The sequence below is a fragment of the Pygocentrus nattereri genome, chromosome 29, assembly GCF_015220715.1.
Source record: "Pygocentrus nattereri isolate fPygNat1 chromosome 29, fPygNat1.pri, whole genome shotgun sequence".
NCBI classification, from domain to species: Eukaryota; Metazoa; Chordata; class Actinopteri; order Characiformes; family Serrasalmidae; genus Pygocentrus; species Pygocentrus nattereri.
In genome coordinates, this window is record NC_051239.1 from 9,144,996 (window position 1) to 9,172,030 (window position 27,035).

At 40.8% G+C, this 27,035-nt stretch overlaps 3 protein-coding genes across 6 annotated transcripts; 1 reads left to right on the top strand and 2 right to left on the bottom strand.

Moving 5' to 3' along the window:
* Positions 1 to 6,493, bottom strand: LOC108426660 (tripartite motif-containing protein 16-like). 2 transcript variants are annotated; one of them, XM_017696315.1, is made up of 6 exons: positions 5,850 to 6,493; positions 4,010 to 4,105; positions 3,576 to 3,809; positions 3,302 to 3,446; positions 2,726 to 2,821; positions 1 to 1,180 (listed from the first exon to the last, which is right to left on the bottom strand). In XM_017696315.1, exons 1-6 carry the CDS (start codon positions 6,435 to 6,437, stop codon positions 654 to 656), a joined length of 1,686 nt encoding a protein of 561 aa, XP_017551804.1. In that variant the 5' UTR covers positions 6,438 to 6,493; the 3' UTR covers positions 1 to 653. The 2 variants fall into 2 exon arrangements, 1 of the variants encoding a protein (XP_017551804.1); XR_001857790.2 differs by having other exon boundaries at positions 1,041 to 1,180; positions 3,302 to 3,387.
* Positions 6,494 to 10,785: 4,292 nt separating this feature from the next.
* LOC108426659 (tripartite motif-containing protein 16-like) lies at positions 10,786 to 17,855 on the top strand. 2 transcript variants are annotated; one of them, XM_017696314.2, is made up of 6 exons: positions 10,786 to 11,434; positions 13,129 to 13,224; positions 13,425 to 13,658; positions 13,788 to 13,932; positions 14,283 to 14,378; positions 17,093 to 17,855. In XM_017696314.2, exons 1-6 carry the CDS (start codon positions 10,847 to 10,849, stop codon positions 17,620 to 17,622), a joined length of 1,689 nt encoding a protein of 562 aa, XP_017551803.1. In that variant the 5' UTR covers positions 10,786 to 10,846; the 3' UTR covers positions 17,623 to 17,855. The 2 variants fall into 2 exon arrangements, with proteins under 2 accessions (XP_017551803.1, XP_037391999.1); XM_037536102.1 differs by having other exon boundaries at positions 10,786 to 11,194.
* A 1,669-nt stretch (positions 17,856 to 19,524) lies between these two features.
* LOC108426658 (tripartite motif-containing protein 16-like) lies at positions 19,525 to 26,121 on the bottom strand. Of its 2 annotated transcripts, XM_017696313.2 has the most exons (6): positions 25,503 to 26,121; positions 22,280 to 22,375; positions 21,863 to 22,096; positions 21,561 to 21,705; positions 21,435 to 21,479; positions 19,525 to 20,984 (listed from the first exon to the last, which is right to left on the bottom strand). In XM_017696313.2, exons 1-6 carry the CDS (start codon positions 26,082 to 26,084, stop codon positions 20,452 to 20,454), a joined length of 1,635 nt encoding a protein of 544 aa, XP_017551802.1. In that variant the 5' UTR covers positions 26,085 to 26,121; the 3' UTR covers positions 19,525 to 20,451. The 2 variants fall into 2 exon arrangements, with proteins under 2 accessions (XP_017551802.1, XP_017551800.1); XM_017696311.2 differs by having other exon boundaries at positions 21,435 to 21,705.
* Positions 26,122 to 27,035: the final 914 nt, after the last annotated feature.

Consider the following 27,035-nt stretch of genomic DNA (forward strand, 5'->3'; position numbering starts at 1 on the left):
TTGTGATTTGATTAAAATGTTCAGTTTATTTATTTATAACACTGAAATAAACAGTAAAAGACATTTTAAATCTGTGTTCTATAAAAGTCCACAATCTATAGTGTTTAGTTTAGTCATGCAGTCAACGGGGGAATCGGACTTCATTTCCCAGAGTGCTTGGGGGGACCACATGTTCTTTCCCCTCACCTGTCAGCAATCCCAGTCGCCTGAGTACTGGTCACTTGCACCTGACAAACTTCAGTCCCAACCTATATAAGCTGGGACTTTAGTTAGAACCTTTGCGAAGTATTGTTTGATGCAATTACTGAGTGTTCGCTCTACTTTGTGTTTCCTGTGTTTTGGCCTTTTGCCAAGTTTGACCCGGTTTTGACTACTGTTTTACCCTAGTGTACTTTTGCCTGCCTGGACTGATTTGTGTTGTGAATTCTGACTGAACTTTAACTACGATTTGTGTTTCTCCCTCTTTGGATTTTCCTGATTACCTCTGGTATTAAACCTCATAACGTTTCACCTGCAAGCGTCTGCTATTCTGTCTGCATGTTACATTAGTACACATGTTATACGCTGTTTCTAATAATCTGTCAGCTTTTTTGTTTTTTTTAGTCGCCCACATACGACTGTAAGTGAACACATTTTCAGCTTTTATCAGAATTTTAATTCAGATCACAGATCTGAAGAACATTACCATAACCATAAACTGCAAATCCGGGATAGAGGGGCTGAGTGAACGTGGTGTGGACTCTGTGGAGGAGGGTCATTGTGTCAGAGACGCTGTAGAAGGACAGAATTCCTGCACTGTGATCCACATACACTCCTATTCTGGAGGAGCTGGACTTTACAGGGAGTTCAGTCTGTTTATTATTGTGTCTGAAAGAGAATCTGGAGTCGGAGCAGATCAGACTCCACGACTGATCATTAGAGCCAAATCCAGACTGATTACCTTTCCTGCTGACGCCTTTATAAGACACTACAACATCAAAATAATATCCCCTAAACTCGACCTCCCAGTAACAGCGTCCAGTCAGACTTTCTCTACAGAGAACTTGCTGCACTCCATCAAATCTCTCTGGATGATCAGGATGTTTCTGGATCTTCCGCATCACTGTCACTTTTCTGTTCCTCTCAGACAGAGCGAGTTGTCTGTTTGCTGTGTTTGGATCCAGAGAGATCTGACAGGAATCTGATGGAGGAGAGAAAATAAAATTAATACTATTTCTTCAAAAAAAAATCTGGAAAAAAAAAGACACAAAATCACTCATTAAAATTAATATCAGGGTCAGTTTTAAGCAGCACTGAGTAAACATGGCATCCAGTGAATAAGAGGAGCAGAAACAATAAGAGAATACAGAGCAGAGCAGAACTACAAAAGACTGGGTTTCTTTACATGGAAGACAAACTGAAAATATAACAAATCATTTATATGAATCTGTTTTAATTTGTTTTTAATTGTCCAGAAGAACCAAATGTGTGAGCATTTCACATTTCAGCTGCTCTAGACTCTCATCACTCTCAACCAGTCCCACCATCTCAACAACTGGCACTTACAGCTGCTGCTCCAGTTCATGAAGTGAATGTAGTAAAATGAGGATTTTCACCAAAGACTGATGAGTTGATTCTGAAATATAGTTATGATGTATGAATTTCTACATGCAGTTGATGTTCAGTGGTGAAAGTATGAACACCCTCAGGTTCCTTACCTGCTTTGTTGATTCTCTAAGTCAAAATAAGGGAACACACCTTCTTCAAAGAACACAGATAAATGTGACATTTTTCTATTTATTTGCTTAGTTCAGCATTTTTCAGATAGAAAACCAACATTTTGCACCACAATCTTTTACACAGACCACGTTTTCCCCCACTTCAGTACATGAACAGTAGCTGTGTATTAAAGCATGTTGAAGGATGATCTCTGTGGAGGATGTTCACTTACTTCACTTAGAAAATCAACTAAACAGGTCATTTGACAGGAGGCACCCAAACCTTTGCGTACGACTGTATGTTCTTCCAGGTGTGTGAGGTCAGTGTGAGTAGGCTGTGCGGCTGAACTTCTCTAGATCTAAAACTCATTGGGAGCTGTTTCAATAAAGAGTGAATTCAGGGTCAGATCACTGATCTCAGAGTCACACTACAACAGAAAACGATCATACAAGCGATAAACTTCATTAATATGACAGGATTGCTGTCCCTTGAGGAAATGTCTCACTGATAATGTTAATCAGTTCTGAATATGAACATAAAAGCACAACCTGCATTTCCCATCCAATGAAGCTGCAGGAGCTGAACTGCAGTATTGTGTCTAATTGTGGTTTGATGTCGAGCAGCTGGACGAGCTGAACAGAACTACTGACTTTTAAATAAAAGAACTACTGACCTTTTTATGAAAAATATCACTCACAGATGACATTCATTCATAAATTGATACAGCGGCTTATAAGCTTCATGTTCATGTGATACTGAGTGAAGGAGGCACAAATGTTTGAAAATGATTCTTTAATATGAGCTCAGTGGTAACGTCAGAATAAGGAGTCTATGGACTGAAATGTCACTATATAAGCTACATCATCATGATCTTTAGCCTGTAGATCAGCTACACTGAGTCTGAACAACCTCTCAAGAGCTTCTGAAGAAACTAGAGAAGGACACTGCTGACAAGGAATAAATATAAAGATATAAAGTGTTTGGATGTAAATGTGTGTCTGTGGCTGAGTAAATCTGTGATACTCACATGTCAGGAAGTCCTCTCTGGTCTTTGGTTCAAGTAATTGATGGAATTGTTGTGGTTTCTGCCAAGTATCAGGCGTCATGGATGAAGATACAATCCCTGAAAATGAAGGAAAATCTTAGAGAGCAGCCAGAAAGCAAAACCACACATTGGTGTTTAATCAGTGGGCAAAAGGTAAAGTGATCTTGAAGGTGGTCAGTGAGATGGACAAAAACCTTATGGTAAGAGTAGGTGTGGTTTGTAGGGGAACAAACACCAGTATTCTTCAAATGATATGTTTCAGTGAAGCTCAGATACGAGTAGTGAAAGGTCAGTGAACAGGTTTAATATTATAGTGATAACTACATAAAAATCTTGGACAAACAACAAATATTTTTGTGTTGCTGGCATCGTAAAGGTCCAATAACACTACAGTTAAGTAGGGGAGAAATCTATCTATCTATCTATCTATCTATCTATCTATCTATCTATCTATCTATCTATCTATCTATCTATCTATCTATCTATCTATCTATCTATCTATCTATCTATCTATCTATCTATCTATCTATCTATCTAATTATATATAATTTATTCTACCTCCAGAGAACTTGACTGCTTCTCCTTTTACTCGTTCCATCACTCCAGTCACAGCTTTCTTCAGGTGTTTCATGAAGAACTGTGGACTGATAGTGATACAGGGTAAGTCTGCAGGTTGAGGAGGAGCAGAGAGAGACTGGAAACTCTGCAGAGACATGAAGAGACATACACACAGATTTTTCCAGCTCAAAAACAGTCTAATGAAGGTAAATCTACAGCACTTCCATTGAAAAGAGGGACACACACTGCAGATGATCAGAGTCAGTGATGTTACCTGGAGGAAATGGATGTGGTCCTCTGAGTGTGAAAGCTGCTCCAGCTCAGCGTCTCTCCTCCTCAGATCAGCAATCTCCTGCTCCAGCTTCTTCAGGAGGTCTTCAGCCTGACTCAGTTCAGTCTTCTCCTGAGCTCTGATCAGCTCTTTCACCTCAGAGCGTCTCCTCTCAATGGACTCAATCAGTTCAGAAAAGATCTTCTCACTGTCCTCCACTGCTGCCTGTGCAGAGCGCTGTTAGGAGACACACAGAGAGGACGGGCTTCATCTGAAGCTGCTCTTTCACTCACTTCTCCACAGTGGGGCTCAGTGGGGCTGGAAAGTGACCCAACACTGGGCTCCTCACTGGCTGACTGGAGGAGAGCTCTGACTGAGAGCTGAAATGGCTCCTCCAGCGGTCAGCTGGTGTCTTCTCCTCTGGTCAGTATACTCACCCTGAGATTGTCCATAGCCTGTTTCAGCTCCCGCAGTTTATTCTCCGTCTGCTGGATTCTCTGCTGGAATTTCCTCTGATTCTCCACCAGCTGCTTCTTTAGAGAAAACACAGCAAAACTCATGTGTCACATTTGTTCTCTTTGCAACCACTTGGAAAACATTATATTCATAAAAAAATAACTGTATTCTAACAACTTTGGCCTTATTTCTGAAATCACTTAGAGATTAAAGCTCATGTTTGGCTCTTATTTTGTTAGAAAGTGCCATTAAAAAAGTTCTATTTGGGGACATTTATTTATCTGAGCCTAACAGTCTGTGTGGTATATAAAGGGCCGGCTATGGACTTTTCAGGGTCCAGAAGTAAGGCCTTGTTCTGATCGTCTTTCCAGGCCACGCCCACCTCAGCATTTCTCTTTACACCTTAAACACACACTCCGTGTAATGAAAATGACACTTTATTTAAGTACAGTTTAAATCTGGGTTTTTTGACTTGAACCAAAACAACTTAATTTGTTTTGACTTGAATTCAGCTTTAAAGATGGTCTCTCACATTTCATAACGGTTTACAGACACAGGGCACCACATTACACACCACCTGTCCCACATCTTTCACTGTTTTACTACAGCTGGGTTTCTGACTGATGTTCAATTACTCTGCAGCTTTGCATGTTGATAGACCGGTTATATTTAAATATATGGATTCCAACTGCAGTCCCAAAGAAAAAAATATTAATAATGAATTAATTATTTAGATATTTACAAGTGTAACGTTATGATCTATATAAACCCAAGGTGTTGAGACAGTAATCAGCTAAATATATACAAACTCATCATTTATAGGTACTTTCTATTGGGACGTGTCTCAAACCCAAACCACTAAATTTCAACTTGTGAAAATTTTTCTTTATTTTTTCTTATTTGTTTTTTTTTTTAAGGATCTTCTTGATTTGATGAAAATGAAACTGATAGATTAAGATTTAACAAAATAAAAAAACATTTTTCACTTTCTTCAGTCTAGTTTTTATGTCCCTAATGAAATACAGTTTTAGTTCATAGCTTTTAGTTTTAATTTTATACACACCCCTGCATTTTAGATTAGGAAGTGAGACTGTATCCCAGGGACTGTTAAGCGTGTACAGCTGTTCAAAGCTGTGTTTGCTGGTTCTGTACTGGCTGGTGTTTTTGAGTTTTGCTCATGTTGAGCTAAAATTGTTACAACTGGTAAAGTTTTGGTAGTGTTATGATTTTTTTGTTTGGGACAAAATGGAATGATAAATCATTAATTTTAATATGATAAACATGATTAAGGTATCGGCTCAATCAAAGCTGAATCATTTTAGTCGAAAGTCCAAAAATTAAAGTTAGTTAAATACGGCAGTGCAGAGAAGCCACAAACTGTTGCTTTACATTTCTGAACTTTATCTTGAGAGCATAAGATAGTTAAGAGTTAGATAGTTAGATAAGAGCTGAGAAGTTCTCATTTTCTCAAGATAACAACTTTGTTATCTTGCTGTGCTTCCTGACTTCAGGCCATGCCCACCTCAGCTTGCTTTTGACACCTCAACCACCACGTAATGAAAATGACAGCATTTATCCAAGAACAGCTTAAATCCAGCTCTTTTAACTTGAACCAGAACAACAACAGAACTTCATTAGTTTTAATTTGACGTTTAAACATTTCTAACCTTCCATAAAATGTTCAACAGACACTTTATACACTACCAGTCCCACATCTATCAGTGTGTTATTCCAGCTGGGTGTGTCTGACTGAACTTCACTCACTGTGCTGCTCCACATTTTAATCAACCAGCTACTGCAGGACTTTCAGTAAATTCTTACCTGTTTCTCAGATCTTTCTGCTGCAGCTGAAACTGTCTTATGACCACTGTGTTCATCCATTACACACAGCAGACATACACACTGCTGATCAGTGCGACAGAAAACCTCTAGAAGCTTATCATGAAGAGAGCAGATCTTCTCCTGCAGATTCATGGAGGCTTCAACCAGTTTGTGTTTCTTTAATGCAGGAGATTCATAGTGAGGCTGAATATGAGCTTCACAGTAAGAAGCCAGACACACCCGACAGGATTTAACAGCTCTGAGTTTTGTTCCACTGCAGACGTCACACTCCACATCTCCAGATCCAGCAGGAGATCCAGCAGGAGGAGCAGCTTGGAGCCTCGTCTTCCTCAGGCCCTCAGCTAGTTCAGCCAGCATGGTGTTCTTGTTGAGAACAGGCCTTGGAGTGAAGCTGTGTCTGCACTGGGGGCAGCTGTAGACCCCCCTCTGATCATCCTGACCCCAGTAGTCCTTAATACAGTCCAGACAGTAGCTGTGTCCACAGGGAATGGTCACTGGATCCTTCAGTAGATCCAGACAGATCGGACAGTTGAAAGAGTCCAGAGTTTTTAGAGCAGCTTCTGCCATTTTACCGCACACAGAGACGAACAGAGCGAGCAGAGAAAGAGAGACTTTACTTTCGTTTCTCCACTGATCTGTTCATTCTGTGGGAGGGACTCTCTGTACGTGTTTGTGCTCATGAACCAATGAGACCGAGAGAAAAGAACATGAAGAAAAACGGAGGGCGGCATTAAAATCACTCCAACAGCTGGTGTCTGTTATATCACTGCTGCTCGTCTCTGAGTAACAGAAACGCTGTTAGGGCTGTGATTTACTGAAATATGATCTGCAGATGGGATAAAAAGCGCATTAATGAAAAGAAAAGAACCAGAGAGTCATTTTCTCCCTCAGTCTCCTGAATGTAGGAGCCAATATTCACAGTCTTCAGTCTCGGTTCATCACAAGAAACACAACCTGAAACCTGCAGAGACGGAATAAAACACCATGAACAACATAAACCCGACACCAAAGAGCTTTTCAGCTTTATTAAGATCATGTAGCTCATCAGGATCAACACACGCTGGAAACATGGAGCTGAAATCACAAGCTGCGTTTCTCCCTGATAGTGAAGCAGCGCCACCAGCCTGTGAGGAGGTGAACTGCAGCGTTGTGTCTGATGCTGGTCTGATATCGAGCAGCTGAGCTGAGCCGTTGACTCTTAATCTGGTCTGCAGTAACCAGTGGCGCAAAAAGGGGGTATGCAGCGTATGCGGCGCATATGGGCGCTGCACTAGAGTGGCGCCAAAACGATGCCGGAAAATTATTTCTAGTCTCCATTTTCTGTAAGAGCTGTTTGTTCAAGTATAATAATACACATCAAAACAACAGCACAGCACTAATCAGGCGCCCATCCACTCCGTCCCCTACCCTCCTGTCATTTGCTCCCAAACACAGGCGCTTGAGAACGCGCCCCATAGGGAATGGAAGAGGGAGAGAGAAAAAGATGTTGTAGGGATGAAGAAAAGCTTCTCAAAGTGGTTGAAAGACAGCAGGTTGGTCAGTTTATACGCTTTATTCACCTACGTCACCTTTGTCTACCAAAACGAGACTGTAGGGTACGAAAGTAGCGTTGGACCACTGGGTTCTAGCAAAGCTGCCTCACTGCTGCGTTCCCAAACGCACTTATTCAAAAATAAAGGAATCTAAAAGAGGTCAAACCTTCCATAGTTTCCCCAAAGATCCCGAACTTCACCGGGAATAGATTCACACAATCAGAAGAGGTCGCCTTTTCAGTTTAAGATGTATGTTACTGTGCTAGCTAAGGCTAGCCATGTTAATATTACCCAGCCAGCCAGATGAATGATAGCAGTGAGGCAGCAAGCTAACGCTAAAGCTAAACTTGGTTCTCCAGCTACGACCTGATTAACCCTGAACTGGTTATTTTCTCGGTTTAACTTCAAAACGAGTGACATTAGTCAAGCCATAGCTCTTTATAGTAGCCTGTTTAGCTAGCTAACCTAGCTAGTCAACATTCTAGTTAATATCCTAACCGTGGCAGCCTGGTCTAAAGCTCAGCTCGCTGGTGTCACTAAATCATCTTAAACTCTTAGTTTCTAGCCACATTCAGACACATTCAGCCTGTAACTGTTTTAGTTGAGTTTTCCTTTACATTTTTATTTATTTTGTCCTTTTATTTATTTAATTTTCTGTTTTACCTTTTTATTTATTTTATTCCATACTTTTCGCCTTTTATCTTTTTATTTCATTTATTTCTTCCTTTTATTTATTCTGTCTTCTGTTTTACTGTTTATTTTATTTCCATAATTTACTTTTTTATATAAACTTGGTGTTTTAACCCTTTTTCTTTGTGCTTATATTTTATTATTCTAATTATTAATCTCTATTTTATTGTGTTACATTTTAGCCTGTCCACTTATCAGTTTATTCTGAATTATTTTATTTCTTCTTAATTAAATCCTCATTGCTTGTTTTTTGCTCTTACCATTTAATTTGTATTCTCTTTATAAAGTTCCTTATTTTAGCTTGCCTGCTTAAATATTTGATTTTAATTTTAATTTTTTTCAGTCACTTTAAGTTAAGGGGTGGGGTTTTTTGGGGGGGGGCGCAGATAATATGTTTGCATCCACCTCAGAAAGTATGTAGTTGCACCCCTGGGTCTGAGGATCTCATCTCGGTACCTAATGGCAGTCAGGCTACCTCTGGCGAGCACATGGAGGGCTGTGTGGCCCTCCAAAGAAATGCCACCCCACACCGTTACTGACCCACTGCCAAACCGGTCATGCTGAAGGATGTTGCAGGCAGCAGATCGCTCTCCACGGCGTCTCCAGACTCTGTCACGTCTGTCACATGTGCTCAGTGTGAACCTGCTTTCATCTGTGAAGACGGATAGGGCGCCAGTGGCGAATTTGCCAATCCTGGTGTTCTCTGGCAAATCCCAAGCGTCCTGCACGGTGTTGGGCTGTGAGCACAACCCCCATCTGTGGACATCGGGCCCTCATACCATCCTCATGGAGTCGGTTTCTAACCGTTTGTGCAGACACATGCACATTTGTGGCCTGCTGGAGGTCATTTTGCAGGGCTCTGGCAGCTCCTCCTGTTCCTCCTTGCACAAAGGTGGAGGTAGCGGTCCTGCTGCTGGGTTGTTGCCCTCCTACGGCCTCCTCCACGTCTCCTGGTGTACTGGCCTGTCTCCTGGTAGCGCCTCCAGCCTCTGGACACTACGCTGACAGACACAGCAAACCTTGCCACAGCTCGCATTGATGTGCCATCCTGGATGAGCTGCACTACCTGAGCCGCTTGTGTGGGTTGTAGAGTCAATCAGTGTTGCTTCCTAAGTTGACAGTTTGATTTCACAGAAGTTTGATCTACTTGGAGTTATATTGTGTTGTTTAAGTGTTCCCTTTATTTTTTTGAGCAGTGTATATACAAACACACACGTGGGTTTGTGTTTGTTATTAAACTTCACCCAATATTTTCCTTAAAGTGCTGTTGCACAATCTTCTGTTTTCATGATCTTTTTGTTCAGCTCATACATAAACACACTATTCTTCACCTTGTTTTACTCTAATGAAAAGGTGAGGTTTATGTAAGGTGAAGGATAATGTTCACTTCGTGGGTTTTCGGCTGGTGTTTGGTGTTGGTGTTGGTGAGAGGCAGGCTATTGAAGTGTGCGTTGATGTCAGAGTTAGTGGCTAAAGTTCAGTTACTATGTCATAGATTATATCAGCTATTATTATTATTATTATTATACTGCATTAGACTATACTGTATTGTTAGGTTAGTGTTTAGTAGGTTACTTGGCTTTAGCGTTACTTAGTATTATATATATATATATATATATATATATATATATATATATACATCTTTATTATTATTACTATTATTATTATTATTATTATTATTATTAAGGCTAGTGCCATGTGAAAGGGTATTCTCTAAGGCTGGGGAGATTGTATCAAAGGAAAGGAATCGCCTCAACCACAACACAGTTAAAAAGCTATATTATAAAAAGTTATATTTGTCCCTTTCCCCACACTGCTCTGTTGCACTTTACTGTCCTTCACTCCCAGTGCCATAAGCACTCTTGCATTCAGTGTTTATTTTATACCTAGACATTCCTAGACCCAGTGAACCAGCTAGAAATCAGTGAATCTAACTGTGTGAATTAAAACGGGTTTGTGAACTGCAGTGTTGTAACAACAAACTGGATCAACTCCTTCGAAATTCTTTGGTCTTTGGACCGCTGTAGGCTCCACTGCAGAGTCTCTGTGGCTCCTCGCTTTTCTCTAAGGACCGGTAACACCGAGCCCTTACACGGATCTCCCCGTCTGGACACTGAGAAGGAGATCAAACGGCTCAGCTCAGCCGCTCGATATCAGACCAGCATCAGACACAACGCTGCAGTTCACCTCCTCACAGGCTGGTGGCGCTGCTTCACTGTCTGGGAGAAGCGCCGCTTGTGATTTCAGCTCCATGTTTCCAGCGTGCGTTGATCCTGATGAGCTACATGATCTTAATAAAGCTGAAAAGCTCTTTGGTGTCGGGTTTATGTTGTTCATGGTGTTTTATTCCGTCTCTGCAGGTTTCAGGTTGTGAGTCTTGTGATGAACCGAGACTGAAGACTGTGAATATTGGCTCCTACATTCAGGAGACTGAGGGAGAAAATGACTCTCTGGTTCTTTTCTTTTCATTAATGCGCTTTTTATCACATCTGCAGATCATATTTCAGTAAATCACAGCCCTAACAGCGTTTCTGTTACTCAGAGACGAGCAGCAGTGATATAACAGACACCAGCTGTTGGAGTGATTTTAATGCCGTCCTCCGTTTTTCTTCATGTTCTTTTCTCTCGGTCTCATTGGTTCATGAGCACAAACACGTGCAGAGAGTCCCTCCCACAGAATGAACAGATCAGTGGAGAAACGAAAGTAAAGTCTCTCTTTCTCTGCTCGCTCTGTTCGTCTCTGTGTGCAGTAAAATGGCAGAAGCTGCTCTAAAAGCTCTGGACTCTTTCAACTGTCCGATCTGTCTGGATCTACTGAAGGATCCAGTGACTGTTCCCTGTGGACACAGCTACTGTCTGGACTGTATTAAGGGCTGCTGGGCTCAGGATGATCAGAGGGGGGTCTACAGCTGCCCCCAGTGCAGACACAGCTTCACTCCAAGGCCTGTTCTCAACAAGAACACCATGCTGGCTGAACTAGCTGAGGGTCTGAGGAAGACGAGGCTCCAAGCTGCTCCTCCTGCTGGATCTCCTGCTGGATCTGGAGATGTGGAGTGTGACGTCTGCACTGGATTAAAACTCAGAGCTGTTAAGTCCTGTCTGGTGTGTCTGCTCTCCTTTTGTGAAGCTCATATTCAGCCTCACTATGAATCTCCTGCTTATAAGAAGCACAAACTGGTTGAAGCCTCCATGAATCTGCAGGAGAATATCTGCTCTCTTCATGATAAGCTTCTAGAGGTTTTCTGTCGCACTGATCAGCAGTGTATCTGTTATTTGTGTGTAATGGATGAACACAGTGGTCATAAGACAGTTTCAGCTGCAGCAGAAAGATCTGAGAAACAGGTAAGAATTTACTGAAAGTCCTGCAGTAGCTGGTTGATTAAAATGTGGAGCAGCACAGTGAGTGAAGTTCAGTCAGACACACCCAGCTGGAATAACACACTGATAGATGTGGGACTGGTAGTGTATAAAGTGTCTGTTGAACATTTTATGGAAGGTTAGAAATGTTTAAAAGTCAAATTAAAACTAATGAAGTTCTGTTGTTGTTGTGGTTGAAGTTAAAAGAGCTGGATTTAAGCTGTTCCTGGATAAATGCTGCGTCATTGGGTTGTCAACAGGAAGCTGAGGGGGTCGTGGCCTGGAGTCAGGAAGCAGAGCAAGGGCTTTCCTCAGGCCCCAGAAAGCCCAGAGCCAGTCCTGTATAGGGGTCACTTTAACAAATTGGTTCAAAGATTTGAAAACTTTTATTTACTGACTTTAAGGATTAGATAAGGATTTAGACAAGAACTATTTAGCTTTGAGTGACCATATACCTTAATTCTGTTTATTTTATTAAATTAATGATTAAACATTCTATTCTGTTCCAACCAAAATGTCATAACACTAGTAAACTTTCCCAGATAGAACCAAATACCAAAGAGTGACAATTTTAGCTGATTTTGAGCAGAACTCCAAAACACTGGCCAGTACACATGAAGACGAATACCTTTGTTGTCATTGTACAAATAAGGATTCAATGTGCACTAAAGCTACAATGCATAAAATAGACCAAAGGATAAAATAGAACTTTTACACTATATTTACAGAAAGAGAAATGTGAACGGTGCAATACAGCTTTAAGTGCATGTGGGTACGCTAGAGGTGTGATTGTACTAGTTCTTGGCAGGAGGTAGTGGAGTAGGTCAGGATGGGGAACCATGGCTGGACTGCAGTTGTACTAAAGTGAAAATGTTAAAGTACCAAAAATAACAATTTTAGCACATTTTGAGCAAAAACACCCGCAAGTCCACAACTACCAAACACAGCTTTAAACAGTTGTACACACATAAAATCTTTTTATTAAAGCACAGAAAAGTTCATTTCATTGCTGTAAAAAGGTGTGACAGTAGTTAATGTTAAACACTGACATTCAAACTTTTGGACACATTTACTTCAAACAACTGCTCACCGTGTAGCTATGATGGACTGTCATGCAGTCTCACCTCCCGCTCTAAAATGCAGGGGTGTGGCTAAAATTAAAACTAAAAGCTGTGAATTGAAACTCTGGGTTTTGGTAGTGGCATAAAAACATGAGGCAGCAATTAAAAAGAAAACCTTATGAATGAAAGTCATGTCTAAATCTTTCAGCTTCACTTTAAAGGGAATCAAGAAGATCTTGAAAAAATACATTAAATAACACAAAAAAGACGTTTAATACAAACTACTCTATAAATGATGATTTTATATATATTTAGCTGACTACTGTCCTCATTAACACCTTGGGTTTAAATAGTTATTAGTGGTGTCCATGAAAGACAGTAAATAAGACAGAGGGACGTAGATGATACAGTTTTCTCTTCTCTTTACTTATTAAAACTGTGCTGCATCCTTGGCTGAAGACTGTGATCATAAAGCAAATTCTGAAGAAATATTATTAAAATACAGTTATACTCATAGATAGACTCAGTTTTATGAATATGTTTTCCAAGTGGTTGTAAAGAGAACAGCAGTCAGCATGTAAATGTGACGCTTGACATTTTGTTGTGTTTTCTCTACAGAAGCAGCTGGTGGAGAATCAGAGGAAATTCCAGCAGAGAATCCAGCAGACGGAGAATAAACTGCGGGAGCTGAGACAGGCTATGGACAATCTCAGGGTGAGTACACTGACCAGAGGAGAAGACACCAGCTGACCGCTGGAGGAGCCATTTCAGCTCTCAGTCAGAGCTCTGCTCCAGTCAGCCAGTGAGGAGCCCAGTGTTGGGTCACTTTCCCGCCCCACTGAGCCCCACTGTGGAGAAGTGAGTGAAAGAGCAGCTGCAGATGAAGCCCCTCCTCTCTGTGTGTCTCCTAACAGCGCTCTGCACAGGCAGCAGTGAAGGACAGTGAGAAGATCTTTACTGAACTGATTGAGTCCATTGAGAGGAGACGCTCTGAGGTGAAAGAGCTGATCAGAGCACAGGAGAAGACTGAACTGAGTCAGGCTGAAGACCTCCTGAAGAAGCTGGAGCAGGAGATTGCTGATCTGAGGAGGAGAGACACTGAGCTGGAGCAGCTTTCACACTCAGAGGATCACATCCATTTCCTCCAGGTAACATCACTGACTCTCTCATCATCTACAGAAGGCATGTCAGCCTTTCCACTGGAAGTGCTGTGGATTTCCCCTCTTTGGGCTGTTTTATCTAGAAATCTCCATCTGTGTGTTTCTTCATCTCTGCAGAGTTTCCAGTCTCTCTCTGCTCCTCCTCAACCTGCAGACTTACCGCGCATCACTATCAGTCCACAGTTCTCCATGGAGGACCTGAGAAAAGCTGTGACTGGAGTGATGGAACGAGTCAAACCAGAATTAGTCGAGTTCTCTGGAGGTAGAATGAATTATGTGTAAATATTAATCCTAAACGAGGGAATATAATTCCTTTATCTTCATTTTAGAAAGTCCATAATATAATTTCATGTCAGATTCATCAGAACGTTCAACAAGTCAAAGTCTAGAGGATCACAGTCGCATAGACGTCTTTAGAAGAAACTTTAGTTCTAATAGATTTTTATTATCATTGTAGTGTATATTTCTGTTCCACTGATCATTGGCTACTTATATAATTTGATAAATGACAACATATATTATCATATGATTATAAATATAAATACTATAATTTGATAGATGAATACACTTTTTGCTTTCTGGCTGCTCTCTAAGATTTTCCTGCATTTTCAGGGATTGTATCTTCATCCATGACGCCTGATACTCGTCAGAGACCACAAGTAACCCATCAGTTACCTGAACCAAAGACCAGAAAGGACTTCCTGACATGTGAGTATCACAGATTTACTCAGCCACAGACACACATTTACATCCAAACACTTTATATCTTTATATTTATTCCTTGTCAGCAGTGTCCTTCTCTAGTTTCTTCAGAAGCTCTTGAGGGGTTGTTCAGACTCAGTGTAGCTGATCTACAGGCTAAAGATCATGATGATGTAGCTTATATAGTGACATTTCAGTCCATAGACTCATTATTCTGAAGTTACCACTGAGCTCATATTAAAAAATCCTTTTCAAACATTTGTGTCTCCTTCACTCAGTATCACATGAACATGAAGCTTATAAGCCGCTGTATCAATTTATGAATGAATGTCATCTGTGAGTGATATTTTTCATAAAAAGGTCAGTAGTTCTTTTATTTAAAAGTCAGTAGTTCTGTTCAGCTCGTCCAGCTGCTCGACATCAAACCACAATTAGACACAATACTGCAGTTCAGCTCCTGCAGCTTCATTGGATGGGAAATGCAGGTTGTGCTTTTATGTCCATATTCAGAACTGATTAACATTATCAGTGAGGCATTTCCTTAAGGGACAGCAATCCTGTCATATTACATTACATTTAGCAGACGCTTTTATCCAAAGCGACTTACAAATAATGTGGTACATAGAACAAACATAGTCAGGCCTTAAAGGAGGCCAAAGGGTAATAGTGGGGTAGAGAAGGGAAGGAGGGCAAGAAGGAGATGAGGTTGGTAGTGGTTAGATTTGCAAGTGGCGATTAGAGTAAGTGCTCCCTGAAGAGCTCTGTCTTCAGGAGTTTCTTAAACATAGCGAGGGACGCCCCTGCTCTGACAGTGGAAGGTAGCTTGTTCCACCATTGGGGAATCAAGTATGAGAACAGTCTCGAATGCTTTGTGTGACTGTTTGGCAAAGCTAAGCGACGTTCATTGGAGGATCGCATCGGCCGGGCGGTGCTGTAAGCCTTTAGGAGCGAGTGCAGGTAGGAAGGAGCCTGCTCTGTTAACACCTTGTAGGCAATCATAAGAGTTTTAAATTTGATACGAGCAGCAACCGGTAACCAGTGGAGCTCAATGAGCAGTGGGGTGACATGCGCCCATTTTGGTTGGTTAAAGACCAGACGCGCTGCAGCGTTCTGAACCATCTTCAGTGGTTTTACAACACAGGCCGGGAGGCCCGTCAGTATGGCATTGCAGTAGTTGAGGCGTGAGATGACCACTGCTTGTACCAAGAGTTGGGTGGCTCGTTGTGTTAGAAACGGCCGTATCTGTCTGATGTTGTACAGCGCAAAGCGGCAGGACCGAGCCTCCGAGGCAACATGGTGCGTAAAGGAGAGTTGGTCATCTACCATAACCCCCAGGTTCCTAGCAACCTTTGTCGGGGAGAGTGAGAGTGAGTCGATGGTTATGGTGAAGTTGTGTTGAATGGATTGTTTAGCTGGTATAACCAGAAGTTCAGACTTGGACAGGTTTAGTTGAAGACAGATAGAGCTGGGTGTCGTCAGCATAGCAATGGTCCAAGAAGCCATGTGAGCGGATAACCCGGCCTAGAGAGGTGGTGTAAATAGAAAAGAGAAGGGGTCCCAGTACCGATCCCTGGGGAACCCCAGTGGATAGCGAGTGGGCTGAGGAGAGCTCTCCATGCCACGATACCTTGAATGAGCGCCCAGTGAGGTACGATCTGAACCATAGTAGCGCATTGTCTGAGATACCCATGTTTGATAGAGTAGATAGGAGAAATTCATGAATATTAATGAAGTTTATCGCTTGTATGATCGTTTTCTGTTGTAGTGTGACTCTGAGATCAGTGATCTGACCCTGAATTCACTCTTTATTGAAACAGCTTCCAATGAGTTTTAGATCTAGAGAAGTTCGGCCGCACAGCCTACTCACACTGACCTCACACACCTGGAAGAACATACAGTCATATGCAAAAGTTTTGGTGCCTCCTGTCAAATGACCTGTTTAGTTGATTTTCTAAGTGAAGTAAGTGAACATCCTCCACAGAGATCATCCTTCAACATGCTTTAATACACAGCTACTGTTCATGTACTGAAGTGGGGGAAAACGTGGTCTGTGTAAAAGATTGTGGTGCAAAATGTTGGTTTTCTATCTGAAAAATGCTGAACTCAGCAAATAAATAGAAAAATGTCACATTTATCTGTGTTCTTTGAAGAAGGTGTGTTCCCTTATTTTCAATTAGAGAATCAACAAAGCAGGTAAGGAACCTGAGGGTGTTCATACTTTCACCACTGAACATCAACTGCATGTAGAAATTCATACATCATAACTATATTTCAGAATCAACTCATCAGTCTTTGGTGAAAATCCTCATTTTACTACATTCACTTCATGAACTGGAGCAGCAGCTGTAAGTGCCAGTTGTTGAGATGGTGGGACTGGTTGAGAGTGATGATGTCACACTTCAGTTCTAGAGCAGCTGAAATGTGAAATGCTCACACATTTGGTTCTTCTAGACAATTAAAAACAAATTAAAACAGATTCATATAAATGATTTGTTATATTTTCAGTTTGTCTTCCATGTAAAGAAACCCAGTCTTTTGTACTTCTGCTCTGCTCTGTATTCTGTTATTGTTTCTGCTCCTCTTATTCACTGGATGCCATGTTTACTCAGTGCTGCTTAAAACTGACCCTGATATTAATTTTAATGAGTGATTTTGTGTCTTTTTTTTCCACAAATAGTTTTGAAGAAATAGTATTAATTTTATTTTCTCTCCTCCATCAGATTCCTGTCAGATCTCTCTGGATCCAAACACAGCAAACAGACGACTCGCTCTGTCTGAGAGGAACAGAAAAGTGACATTAATGCAGGAGATCCAGAAACATCCTGATCATCCAGAGAGATTTGAAAGAATGTTGCAAGTTCTCTGTAGAGAAAGTCTGACTGGACGCTGTTACTGGGAGGTCGAGTTTAGGGGATATTATTTTGATATTGCAGTGTCTTATAAAGGCGTCAGTAGGAAAGGTAATGATTCTGGATTTGGCTTTAATGAGAAGTCCTGGAGTCTGATCTGCTACGACTCCAGATTGTCTTTCAGTCACAATAATAAACAGGCTGGACTCCCTGTAAAGTCCAGCTCCTCCAGAATAGGAGTGTATGTGGATCACAGTGCAGGAATTCTGTCCTTCTACAGCGTCTCTGACACAATGACCCTCCTCCACAGAGTCCACACCACATTCACTCAGCCCCTCTATCCCGGATTTGCAGTTTATGGTACTGATGGTGATTTTCTTCAGATCTGTGATCTTAATTAAAATACTAATAAAAGCTGAAAATGTGTTCATCTGCAGTCGCATGTGGACAACTAAGAACAAAGAATCTGACAGATTATTAAACAACATATAACACAGCAGCTTTAAATCTGTCCTGTATGTACTGAACACTGTGGATTGTGGACTTTTACAGAACACAGATTTAATGTCTTTAATAAATGTCCATGTTGTGAATATAAAGCTGAAATAAACTGAACATTTTATTTGATTCTCAATGCTTGTATTGTAGTTTTGCTTTGTCAAAATACTGCAAAACATGATGTCTTAGCAGTGAAATGGTCCTAAATCAATCAGTAAAATGCCAGAATGAAGCAGCATTATCTGCCAGTAGAACGGGATCATTTCACCACACAGTCTTATTTAAAACAAGCACAAATGTCTAGAAACAGTTTGAATAATCTCATGTTATTCATTCATATCCATAGACATTCTCAGGTGTAGCAGGTGAAGCTAAAACAGCACTGACTCAGTAAAAAGTTTCCATTTGGAGTAAAAAGACACTGAAATGACTCTGTGCAGATTTAAAGGCTCTTAATGTGTTGATGTAAATTCCATCTGTTGGTTTGATGCTCATATTTCCTGCTGCTGCTTCAGTTCCACACACAGATCATAGAGTCTGTCATCAGCACCTCCATCACAGTCTGCAGCTCTGACACCAAACACCACTTAGACAGGATACAGAGCATGGAGGTATGAGGCTTTGTTCCGACAGCAGTGAGACACACACACACACACACACATATATATATATATTACTAGTTCTCTACTCTAGTTCTACTCAAAAGGAGCTGACATTGCTACTTTATTACTGCGATATTTCAGCCATTGTTCCCCATCCTGAACTCTTCTACTACCTCCACTTCAGAACTTGTATCCACTCACACCACTAGCATGTCCCCATGCACCTAAGGCTGTATAGCACCTTGCACATTCCTCTTATTGTAATTTTTTGTAGATCTCTATTTTATTTTATTGTATACTCTTTTATTTTATTTTAGTTTTTGTTCCTTGTAGGGAAGTGCACATTGAATCTTGTACTTGTTCAATGACAAAGGTATTCGTATTTGAATGTACTTGGCTATTGTTTTTGAGTTTGATCCAAATCAGCTAAAATTGTTACTTTTCAGTATTTGCCTCTATCTAGTAAAGTTTCAGCAGGGTCTTGCCCTTTTTTGAAATAAAATGAAAAGTAGAATCATTATTTTTAATAAAATAAACTAAGAAATGAGTTGATATGAAGCATTTGAGCAAAATCATAGTTTATAAAAGCTTAAACATTTTTAATGTAAAAGAATACATTCATTTTCTGAACGCAGAGCAGCCTAAATCATTTTAACACTGCGGTTATATTCTTAAGAGCTTTTAAGCTCGAATTATAGGAGTTTAAAACGGTGCTTCATATACATTCATGACATCTGTGAGCTGCTCTGCTCACCAACCAATCAGCACTCACTAGCAGTAAAGCCTGCTTTCTGCTGCCCAAAGCTTAGTAAGTAGAGCAATGTATTTCACTAAAAACTTATCTATATGTTTCCTGTTTTCTATGGAACATGGGTTTTGGGTAGCAGGAATTACTGCTACTGAGTGCTGATTGTTTGGTGAGCGGAGCAGCTCATTGGCTGTTCACGCTCATAGACATCAAAGACATACATGAGGCACCATTGTGAACTCCTATAGCTTGAGTTTAAAAATATAACAGTGATGTTAAAATGTTTTATGCCATTCAGTGTTCAGGAAATGATTGTATTCTTTTCTATTAAAATATTTAAGCATTTATAAACTATGATTTCGCTCAAATGCCATTTATAACCCATTCATTTTGGACTCGCTCAGGAGCGCCCTCTAGTGTTTAAGGAACCTGAAAGACATTACTAAGCCACTGAGTCAAATCAAATCGCTTTTATTGTCACAGCACATTTCCACAGTAGTAAATGCACAAAATAACAAACATAAGTGCACCGTCCTACACAACAAATCTACAACATATACACATTATAATACACACTACATGCACTATCCCAACACAAAATATGCAGATATAAACTCTGTAAGATATCCACATTATATACGCAAGTACGATTACGAGTAATGTTGGGTGTGTTTATGTTGTGTTCTAATGGTAGGCATCCAATAAGAAAGGAGGGAGATACAAGAGGCTGAGGGGTATCTAATGTTTATATTGTAAGCAGGAAGTGTAGCAGGGGTGGTTTGAAACACATTGTAGGTCATTCTCATTAACTGTGTTCTTCACCCTCATTTCATTCATACTTTGCGCATACATGGAGAGTTCATAACATTTTAATATATGGCTGTTGTCAGAAGAAAGCCTCCAATCTCCAAAATGGTAACTTTACAGGAGAAAGAGAAAACATACTTTACTTTTAATGTAAGTCAATGGAGCCAGACATTTTTTCAAGTCATTTTGGGTCATTTCTTTTAGTCCATTCATCATGAAATTTACAGACAATGTGAAAGATAACAGGGTTTTTCAAATGATGTCAGAAACAGAACAAACGTCAAAATTCGAGATACAAGGTTACAAGTTTACAGCAATACGTAATTTTTAAATAAAGAATTCATCAGAATTGAAATAGGCCATCTTAAAAATGGGATATTTTTAGCAATTTATATATAAAAGCATTCACATCTTTTACACAGTATTTTAATTGTAGACATTTTTACTTGTTTTAAGTAGTGTATTAAAGTGATCTTGTTAAATAGGCAATCATTCTGTTTGTTTTAAGCATTGTATTGATTCCTGCATTGACTAGATTTAAGATGGTTTCAAGATGTCAGTTTTTACAGCACATTTTAATTAAGATCACATATCCGAAGAAAATGATCATAAATATATACCGCAAATCCGGGATAGAGGGGCTGAGTGAACGTGGTGTAGACTCTGTGGAGGAGGATCATTGTGTCAGAGATGCTGTAGAAGGACAGAATTCCTGCACTGTGATCCACATACACTCCTATTCTGGAGGGGCTGGACTTTACAGGGAGTTCAATCTGTTCATTATTGTGTTTGAATGAGAAACTGGAGCCAAAGCAGTTCAGACTCCAGGACTGATCATTACACCCAAATTTAGAGTCATTACCTTCTCCTTTCCTGCTGATGTCTTTATAAGACACTGCAATATTAAAATTACCCATGACAAACTCGACCTCCCAGTAACAGCATCTAGACAGACTTTCTCTACAGAGAACTTGCTGCATGCTATCAAATCTCTCTGGATGATCAGGATATGTTTGGGTCTGATGCATCACTGTCATTTTTCTGTTCCTCTCAGACAGAGCGAGTTTTCTGTTTGCTGTATTTGGATCCAGAGTGATCTGACAGGAATCTGGTGGAGGAGAGGAAAAGAATGTCAGTACTGTCTCTTTAAACTATTATTCTTCATGCGTTATTTATTATTTCATTTATACCTTTCACATATCGCCTTTCATACACTGTCATGAAAATGTAATCTCACTGAAAGTCTGGACTATATTTTAAAGATTTTTTATAGTCTATTCTTTATTAAAGTTGCCAGCAATTATTATCTAAAAATAATAATCTTCTTGAAAATATTTGGATATATTGCCAACCAGGAGATACCCCCTCAAACACACACCACATCTAGTGCAGCTTAGGACTTTCTTTGTTTTCTTTAGCCTATAAGGTTTGTTAGACTTAACTGATTGAATAAAACACAGAGAACGTTTCAGTCAGGGCCACTACTAAGTGTAGGTGTAAACATAGCTAGTAAAGAGGCAACCACATGTATATGGTTGAGCAAGTCTGTGATACTCACTTTTCAGGAAGTCCTCTCTTGTTTTTGGCATAAGAGCAGTAAGGACTATTCGAAAAGAAACAAAGAAATGTAACTCCTGTTTAATTGATTTATATAGGATGAGTCTTTTAATATTATTGAGTATACCTCCAGACAGTTTAACCAGTTCCAGTTCCACTCGCTGCATCACTCCAGTCACAACTTTCCTCAGTTCCTCCATGGAGAACTGTGGACTGACTGTGATAGAGGGTAAGTCTGCAAACTGAGGAGGAGCAGAGAGAGACTGGAAACTCTGGAGAGAGATTAAAAACACAGATGGAGATATACTGAGCTTTCAAGAGCTGAAACAAACTTTACTGAGAAGAGGTTATGAGCAGTTCTAATGGAAAGCCCTTTGTGAAGGACATGCTTTCTACTGTGTTACTATAGATGAGTGTCAGTGATGTTACCTGGAGGAAATGGATGTGATCCTCTGAGTGTGAAAGCTGCTCCAGCTCAGCGTCTCTCCTCCTCAGATCAGCATTCTCCTGCTCCAGCTTCTTCAGGAGGTCTTCAGCCTGACTCAGTTCAGTCTTCTCCTGAGCTCTGATTAGCTTTTTCACCTCAGAGCGTCTTCTCTTAATGGACTGAATTGCTTCAGTAAAGATCTTCTCACTGTCTTCGACTGCTGCCTGTGCAGGGTGCTGTTAGAAGACACATAGAGTGGAGGGTTTCATCAGAAGCATCTTGGATCAGTGAAGCTGTAAAGTGACCTGAAAATAGGCTCCTCAGAAGCTGGTTGGAGGAGAGCCCTGTATAAGCGCTGAATGTCAACTTCACTGGCTGGCGGTTAAATTGGCTAGCTCTTCTCTGGTCAGTATACACACCCTGACATTCTCCATAGCCTGTCTCAGCTCCTGCAGTTTATTCTCAGTCTGCTGGATTCTCTGCTGGAATTCCCTCTGAGTCTCCACCAGCTGCCTCTGTAGACAAAATGTGGATTAACATCATTCATTAGAAATTAATCTTGAAGTCAAAATGTGTGGCAGCTGTAGTATTTGGAGAGACTTAGTTTCCAGAATGATCCCCGTTCCATAGGTCAATGGGCTTGAGGAAGTTGTGGGTCCGTTTTATGCTGTAAAGAGATCAACTTGCACCTCTTCAGTAGTAAGGAACTTGAACAGCATACCCCACCTCTTCTCATATAGACTCCCAATCTTCATCAAGTAAGGACTAACTCTAAATGTGGAGTAGAATACTTTGGACAATAAGGACAGTCATAGTTGCAGTAGTGGAGATGTCAGGTAGTCTGGGCTTGGCTCCCCATATTTGACAGTCAACACAGCATCACTGGTGATGATGAAAAGCTTATCTTCCTCTGCATAATCCAATTCTGTCCCAAGACTTCAACAAAGGCTTGTTCAGACCTGGAATATTGAAGCTAGCAATCAAAGTCCTTAAATAATAATTTGGTTATTCAGTACTTTGCATCAAGGACAGTGAGATGGATAACCTCAGAACCTACCTGGGTGTTCAGGTGCAACATTCCTCCTAATTTCCACTGAAATTAGGTCAATTGTATCTAATTCTGCCAATAGCATGAAGAGTTGGCTGCTATGTGGCACTGTATTCATGAGCAAAGCCTGCTTTCTGAGACTCCTGACTCAGTTCAAGTTGAACTGCCTAATAGTCTAGTCTTGACAGATACTCTATGCTGTCTGCTGCCTCATGAAGCCTCGCTATTGCACCTAAAAGCACTTTGAAGGTTGAGTATTGAGTAATTGCAGAGATGTTAGTAGTAAAGCTGCAGAAGCAGGACTTCTTATACTCCTTGTCATCCACAATAACTAATAATGGCACCATTTTTGGGTGGCTACTTTAAGTATAAGGGGTCGGAGTTTCATCTGGGGTGCTGAATAAGATCCTGGAGAAGGGTTGTTGGTGGGGTCAGCATACCTCAGTGAGTCAGGGCTGGTTAGATCTTGGATTTTGGCCATACGCATGCTTACAAAGACTCAAAAGAGAAACAAGTAAGGACTTTGGTAGAGTCAGTCAGCAATATCTGCTGGTGAATATCTAGGGTAAACTCTTGATAAAAGACCAGTGCAAGCTTGGCTCCAATTACTGCCACACACAGTCCTAACCTGTGCATCAACTGTTGACATTGCTCTAGTTCTGAAGGGAATAAGGAAATCAAGGTGGTCATATTGGCTGGCTGTGACTGTGGCACAGAACTACTCAAAGGATTATCCTCGCCTCTCCTGAGTCTCTGCTTTGTCCTGAAGAAGCCAGAGCTTTGTGTTTTCTAACCTGACTTCTCTGGAAGACTATTTATGACCATTTTTTGCTCCACTACTCCAGGTCAAACCCTAACCACCAGTTTCTTGGCTTCTATAGAATGGGACAAACTGTAAAGAGAGTTGCCTACATAAACAGGAGTACATGCTTTGTAGAGCAACGGTGGCCAAACAGCAAAATTTGCCACTCACAGAATAGTGAGGTTTTGCTCTTGTCCAAGTCTCTCCAGATAAATCAAAGAGGTTAATCCTCTGACAGAAGGTTAACTTGGTGGAACGTACTATAGCTGTTACTGCTGAAGGCCCCAGTATACTTCAGGGCTTGCCCATAATGCTGTGTAAGAACCTCTATGGTGTGTGCTTATGAGTATCTGCTATTGCTGTAGTAATTAGCAATAAGAATAGCTTCTTCCTGCTTGAGATGGTCTAAGAGAATCTGCTAGGTCTGATTAGTAGCATTTTCCAGAAAGATGTTTTCTGTAACCTGCTTCAGTCTATAGAACTCTCTTGGGTCCTCATGCACAAAGTCTGGTATGGTAGGGTATCAGATTTCTTAATCAGATTCCTAGATCATGTGGTGGTGATGGCGTTTACATGACCATTTGAATAACCGAATAACTGTAGAAATTCGATTATGACTGAATTATTCCGCGCATGTATACGCACTCAGTGTGTTCATCCAGGTTATAGACTCCAGTCAGCATCTTCTAGACAGTCCTGTAGCTCTACTTTTCTCATTTGTCCACTTCTTCATTGTACTAGCCACAGATTTAGCAGAATTTATCTTCTGTCTAACCTCAGAGAGGCCCAAGAGAGGCTCAAAGCAGTGTGAAGAAGAGCAATCTGCATTCTTTTAAAACAGCGTAGCATTGATCAAATGTGTAACTCTCCTAGTAGCACAAGTAACATGCTGCCTGTATAGTTCTTCAGCAAGGTTCCTGTTTAGCAGTAACAGGTCAGCAATTTGTTACTGAGTGAATGAAAATTCACAGTTGACAGATGAAACTGTGAGATCTGTGGTCAGCTAGTATAATAAACTGACTGGTAGGTTGGAAGTGTGTCCGAGTCACAGGTTTGTATTTGCTCAGTGTGCCTTGTGTTTCTTCAGCCTGGGTCTAATCACTGAAGCCCTCTGTTATCCAGATGGGAGTTAAGGTTTGAAGCTGGACTGACTGCAAAGTGTTACAAATGACACAGTGCACTTCCCCAATCTGTGCCTGTGTCTGCTATAGAGAGGCATACACTGCCTGATATTCAGCATGTTTTATGTGCTGTTTTATCTCATAAGACTCACGGACAAAAAAGAAAACATTAGAAAGAGCTGAACTGATGTTGCCACCAGTGGTGCCCTCTTGAGGCGAAAGGTTCGCTGCCATGTTCTGTAACTGACCCTCACCAACATCCCTATGGTGCCTATTAAGGTTATGTTTATATTGTGAAAATTTTGCTCCTTATTACAATTTTAAAGCACAACAATAATAATTGGTGCACTGTTTATCCATAGCATGCAAGAAATTACATTTTCAGTGCAGCAAAAACGTTTCCAGGAGCTACAGAAAATGATGGAAACAGAATTTGAGCATAGTTACCAAATCAAACTGCTTTATGATCAAAACAAACACACATTTTATTTTATCCCAAAACCAAACACAATTTGTATTACAAGTTTCATCAGTAAGTCACTTCTAATCACCTGTCCCATGTTTTTTTTTTTTTTTTTTTTTTACAACTTATCACAGCTGAGTTTTGGCTGACCAAAGTTCATTTACTGTTCTGTTTGGCTTGTTGACAAACTGGTTTTGGCAGTACTTACCTGCTTCTCAGATCTTTCTGCTGCAGCTGAAACTGTCTTATGACCACTGTGTTCATCCATTACACACAAATAACAGATAAACTGCTGATCAGTGCGACAGAAAATCTCCAGCAGTTTGGCATGATGAGAGCAGATCTTCTCCTGCAGATTCATGGAGGCTGCAACCAGTTTATGATTCTTGCAGGCAGGAGATTCATAATGAGGCTGAATATGAGCTTCACAAAAGGAGAGCAGACACACCAGACAGGACTTAACAGCTCTGAGTTTTGTTCCACTGCAGACGTCACACTCCACATCTCCAGATCCAGCAGGAGATCCAGCAGGAGGAGTAGCTTGGAGCCTCGTCAGACCCTCAACTAGTTCAGCCAGCATGGTGTTCTTGTTGAGAACAGGCCTTGGAGTGAAGCTGTGTCTGCACTGGGGGCAGCTGTAGACCCCACTCTGATTATTCTGATCCCACTGGTCCTTAATACAGCCCAGACAGTAGCTGTGTCCACAGGGAATAGTCACTGGATCCTTCAGTAGATCCAGACAGATCGGACATTTAAAGAAGTCCTGAGTTTTTAGAGCAGCTTCTGCCATTTTACTGCACACAGAGACGAACAGAGCGAGCAGAGAAAGAGAGACTTTACTTTCGTTTCTCCACTGATCTGCTGATTCTGTGGGAGTGGCTTTCTGAGCCCACTGACACAGCTGTCGTTGATGTTATTTTCTTTTCTTAATATGTAAATGTGTAGAACAGAAATAATACTAAAGGCCTGTCCAGTTCACATTTTTTCTTTGGTCCATTTTTATTCACAGACAAGGGTGTAAATAGGGGGTTTGTAGGATATGCTTACTGAAATGTTGCAACAGAAACCTCACTCTTAGTGAAATAGATCATGTGCCTCATCAGTCTACCCCAACACTAGACCCTCTTCATCCTGTGACAGTAACAACAATGATTTGAAATGTCATTAAGAGTGCAGGCTGATCACAAATTCTCTAGAGCTTGCTGCAGCTCTCTAGCTCCACCGTGTGCTAAACCAGAGCATGGGAAGTTTGGGGGTGGGGCTAATCCCAAAATGGAAGTCAGCTCTGCCCTTTGGCCCAGCTGTAAAATGTCTACAATGTGCTTAGATGGCTAATATGTGTTAAGTCATGCCTGACTGCAGGAGAATATGAGTGTAACGTGTGATAAGTCTAGACTTTCTTCAACAACACTTCATGGTGGCGATGAAAAATGGTTCACCTGGAATGAGAGAGAAATTTTCCCTGCAAGAAACATGGCCTGAGCGGGGACTACACTGCAGTTACACAAAGTCTTATTGCTACTGAGGTGCCATTGTGGTGAAAAACACAAGTTTAGCCCAGGCAATACAACAGTTCTTATTCACCAATATCTTCCAACGTTTTTTCTTAAATTTGTTCCCGAGGAAGGAACAAGTTTTACAACAGATTCATGACATGTTCTTAAACCGCAGGGTTGTTCCCACTTGAGTGTGTGTAGATTCTGATCTTACCCAGGAAAAAATCCCAAATAAGAATAGGAAT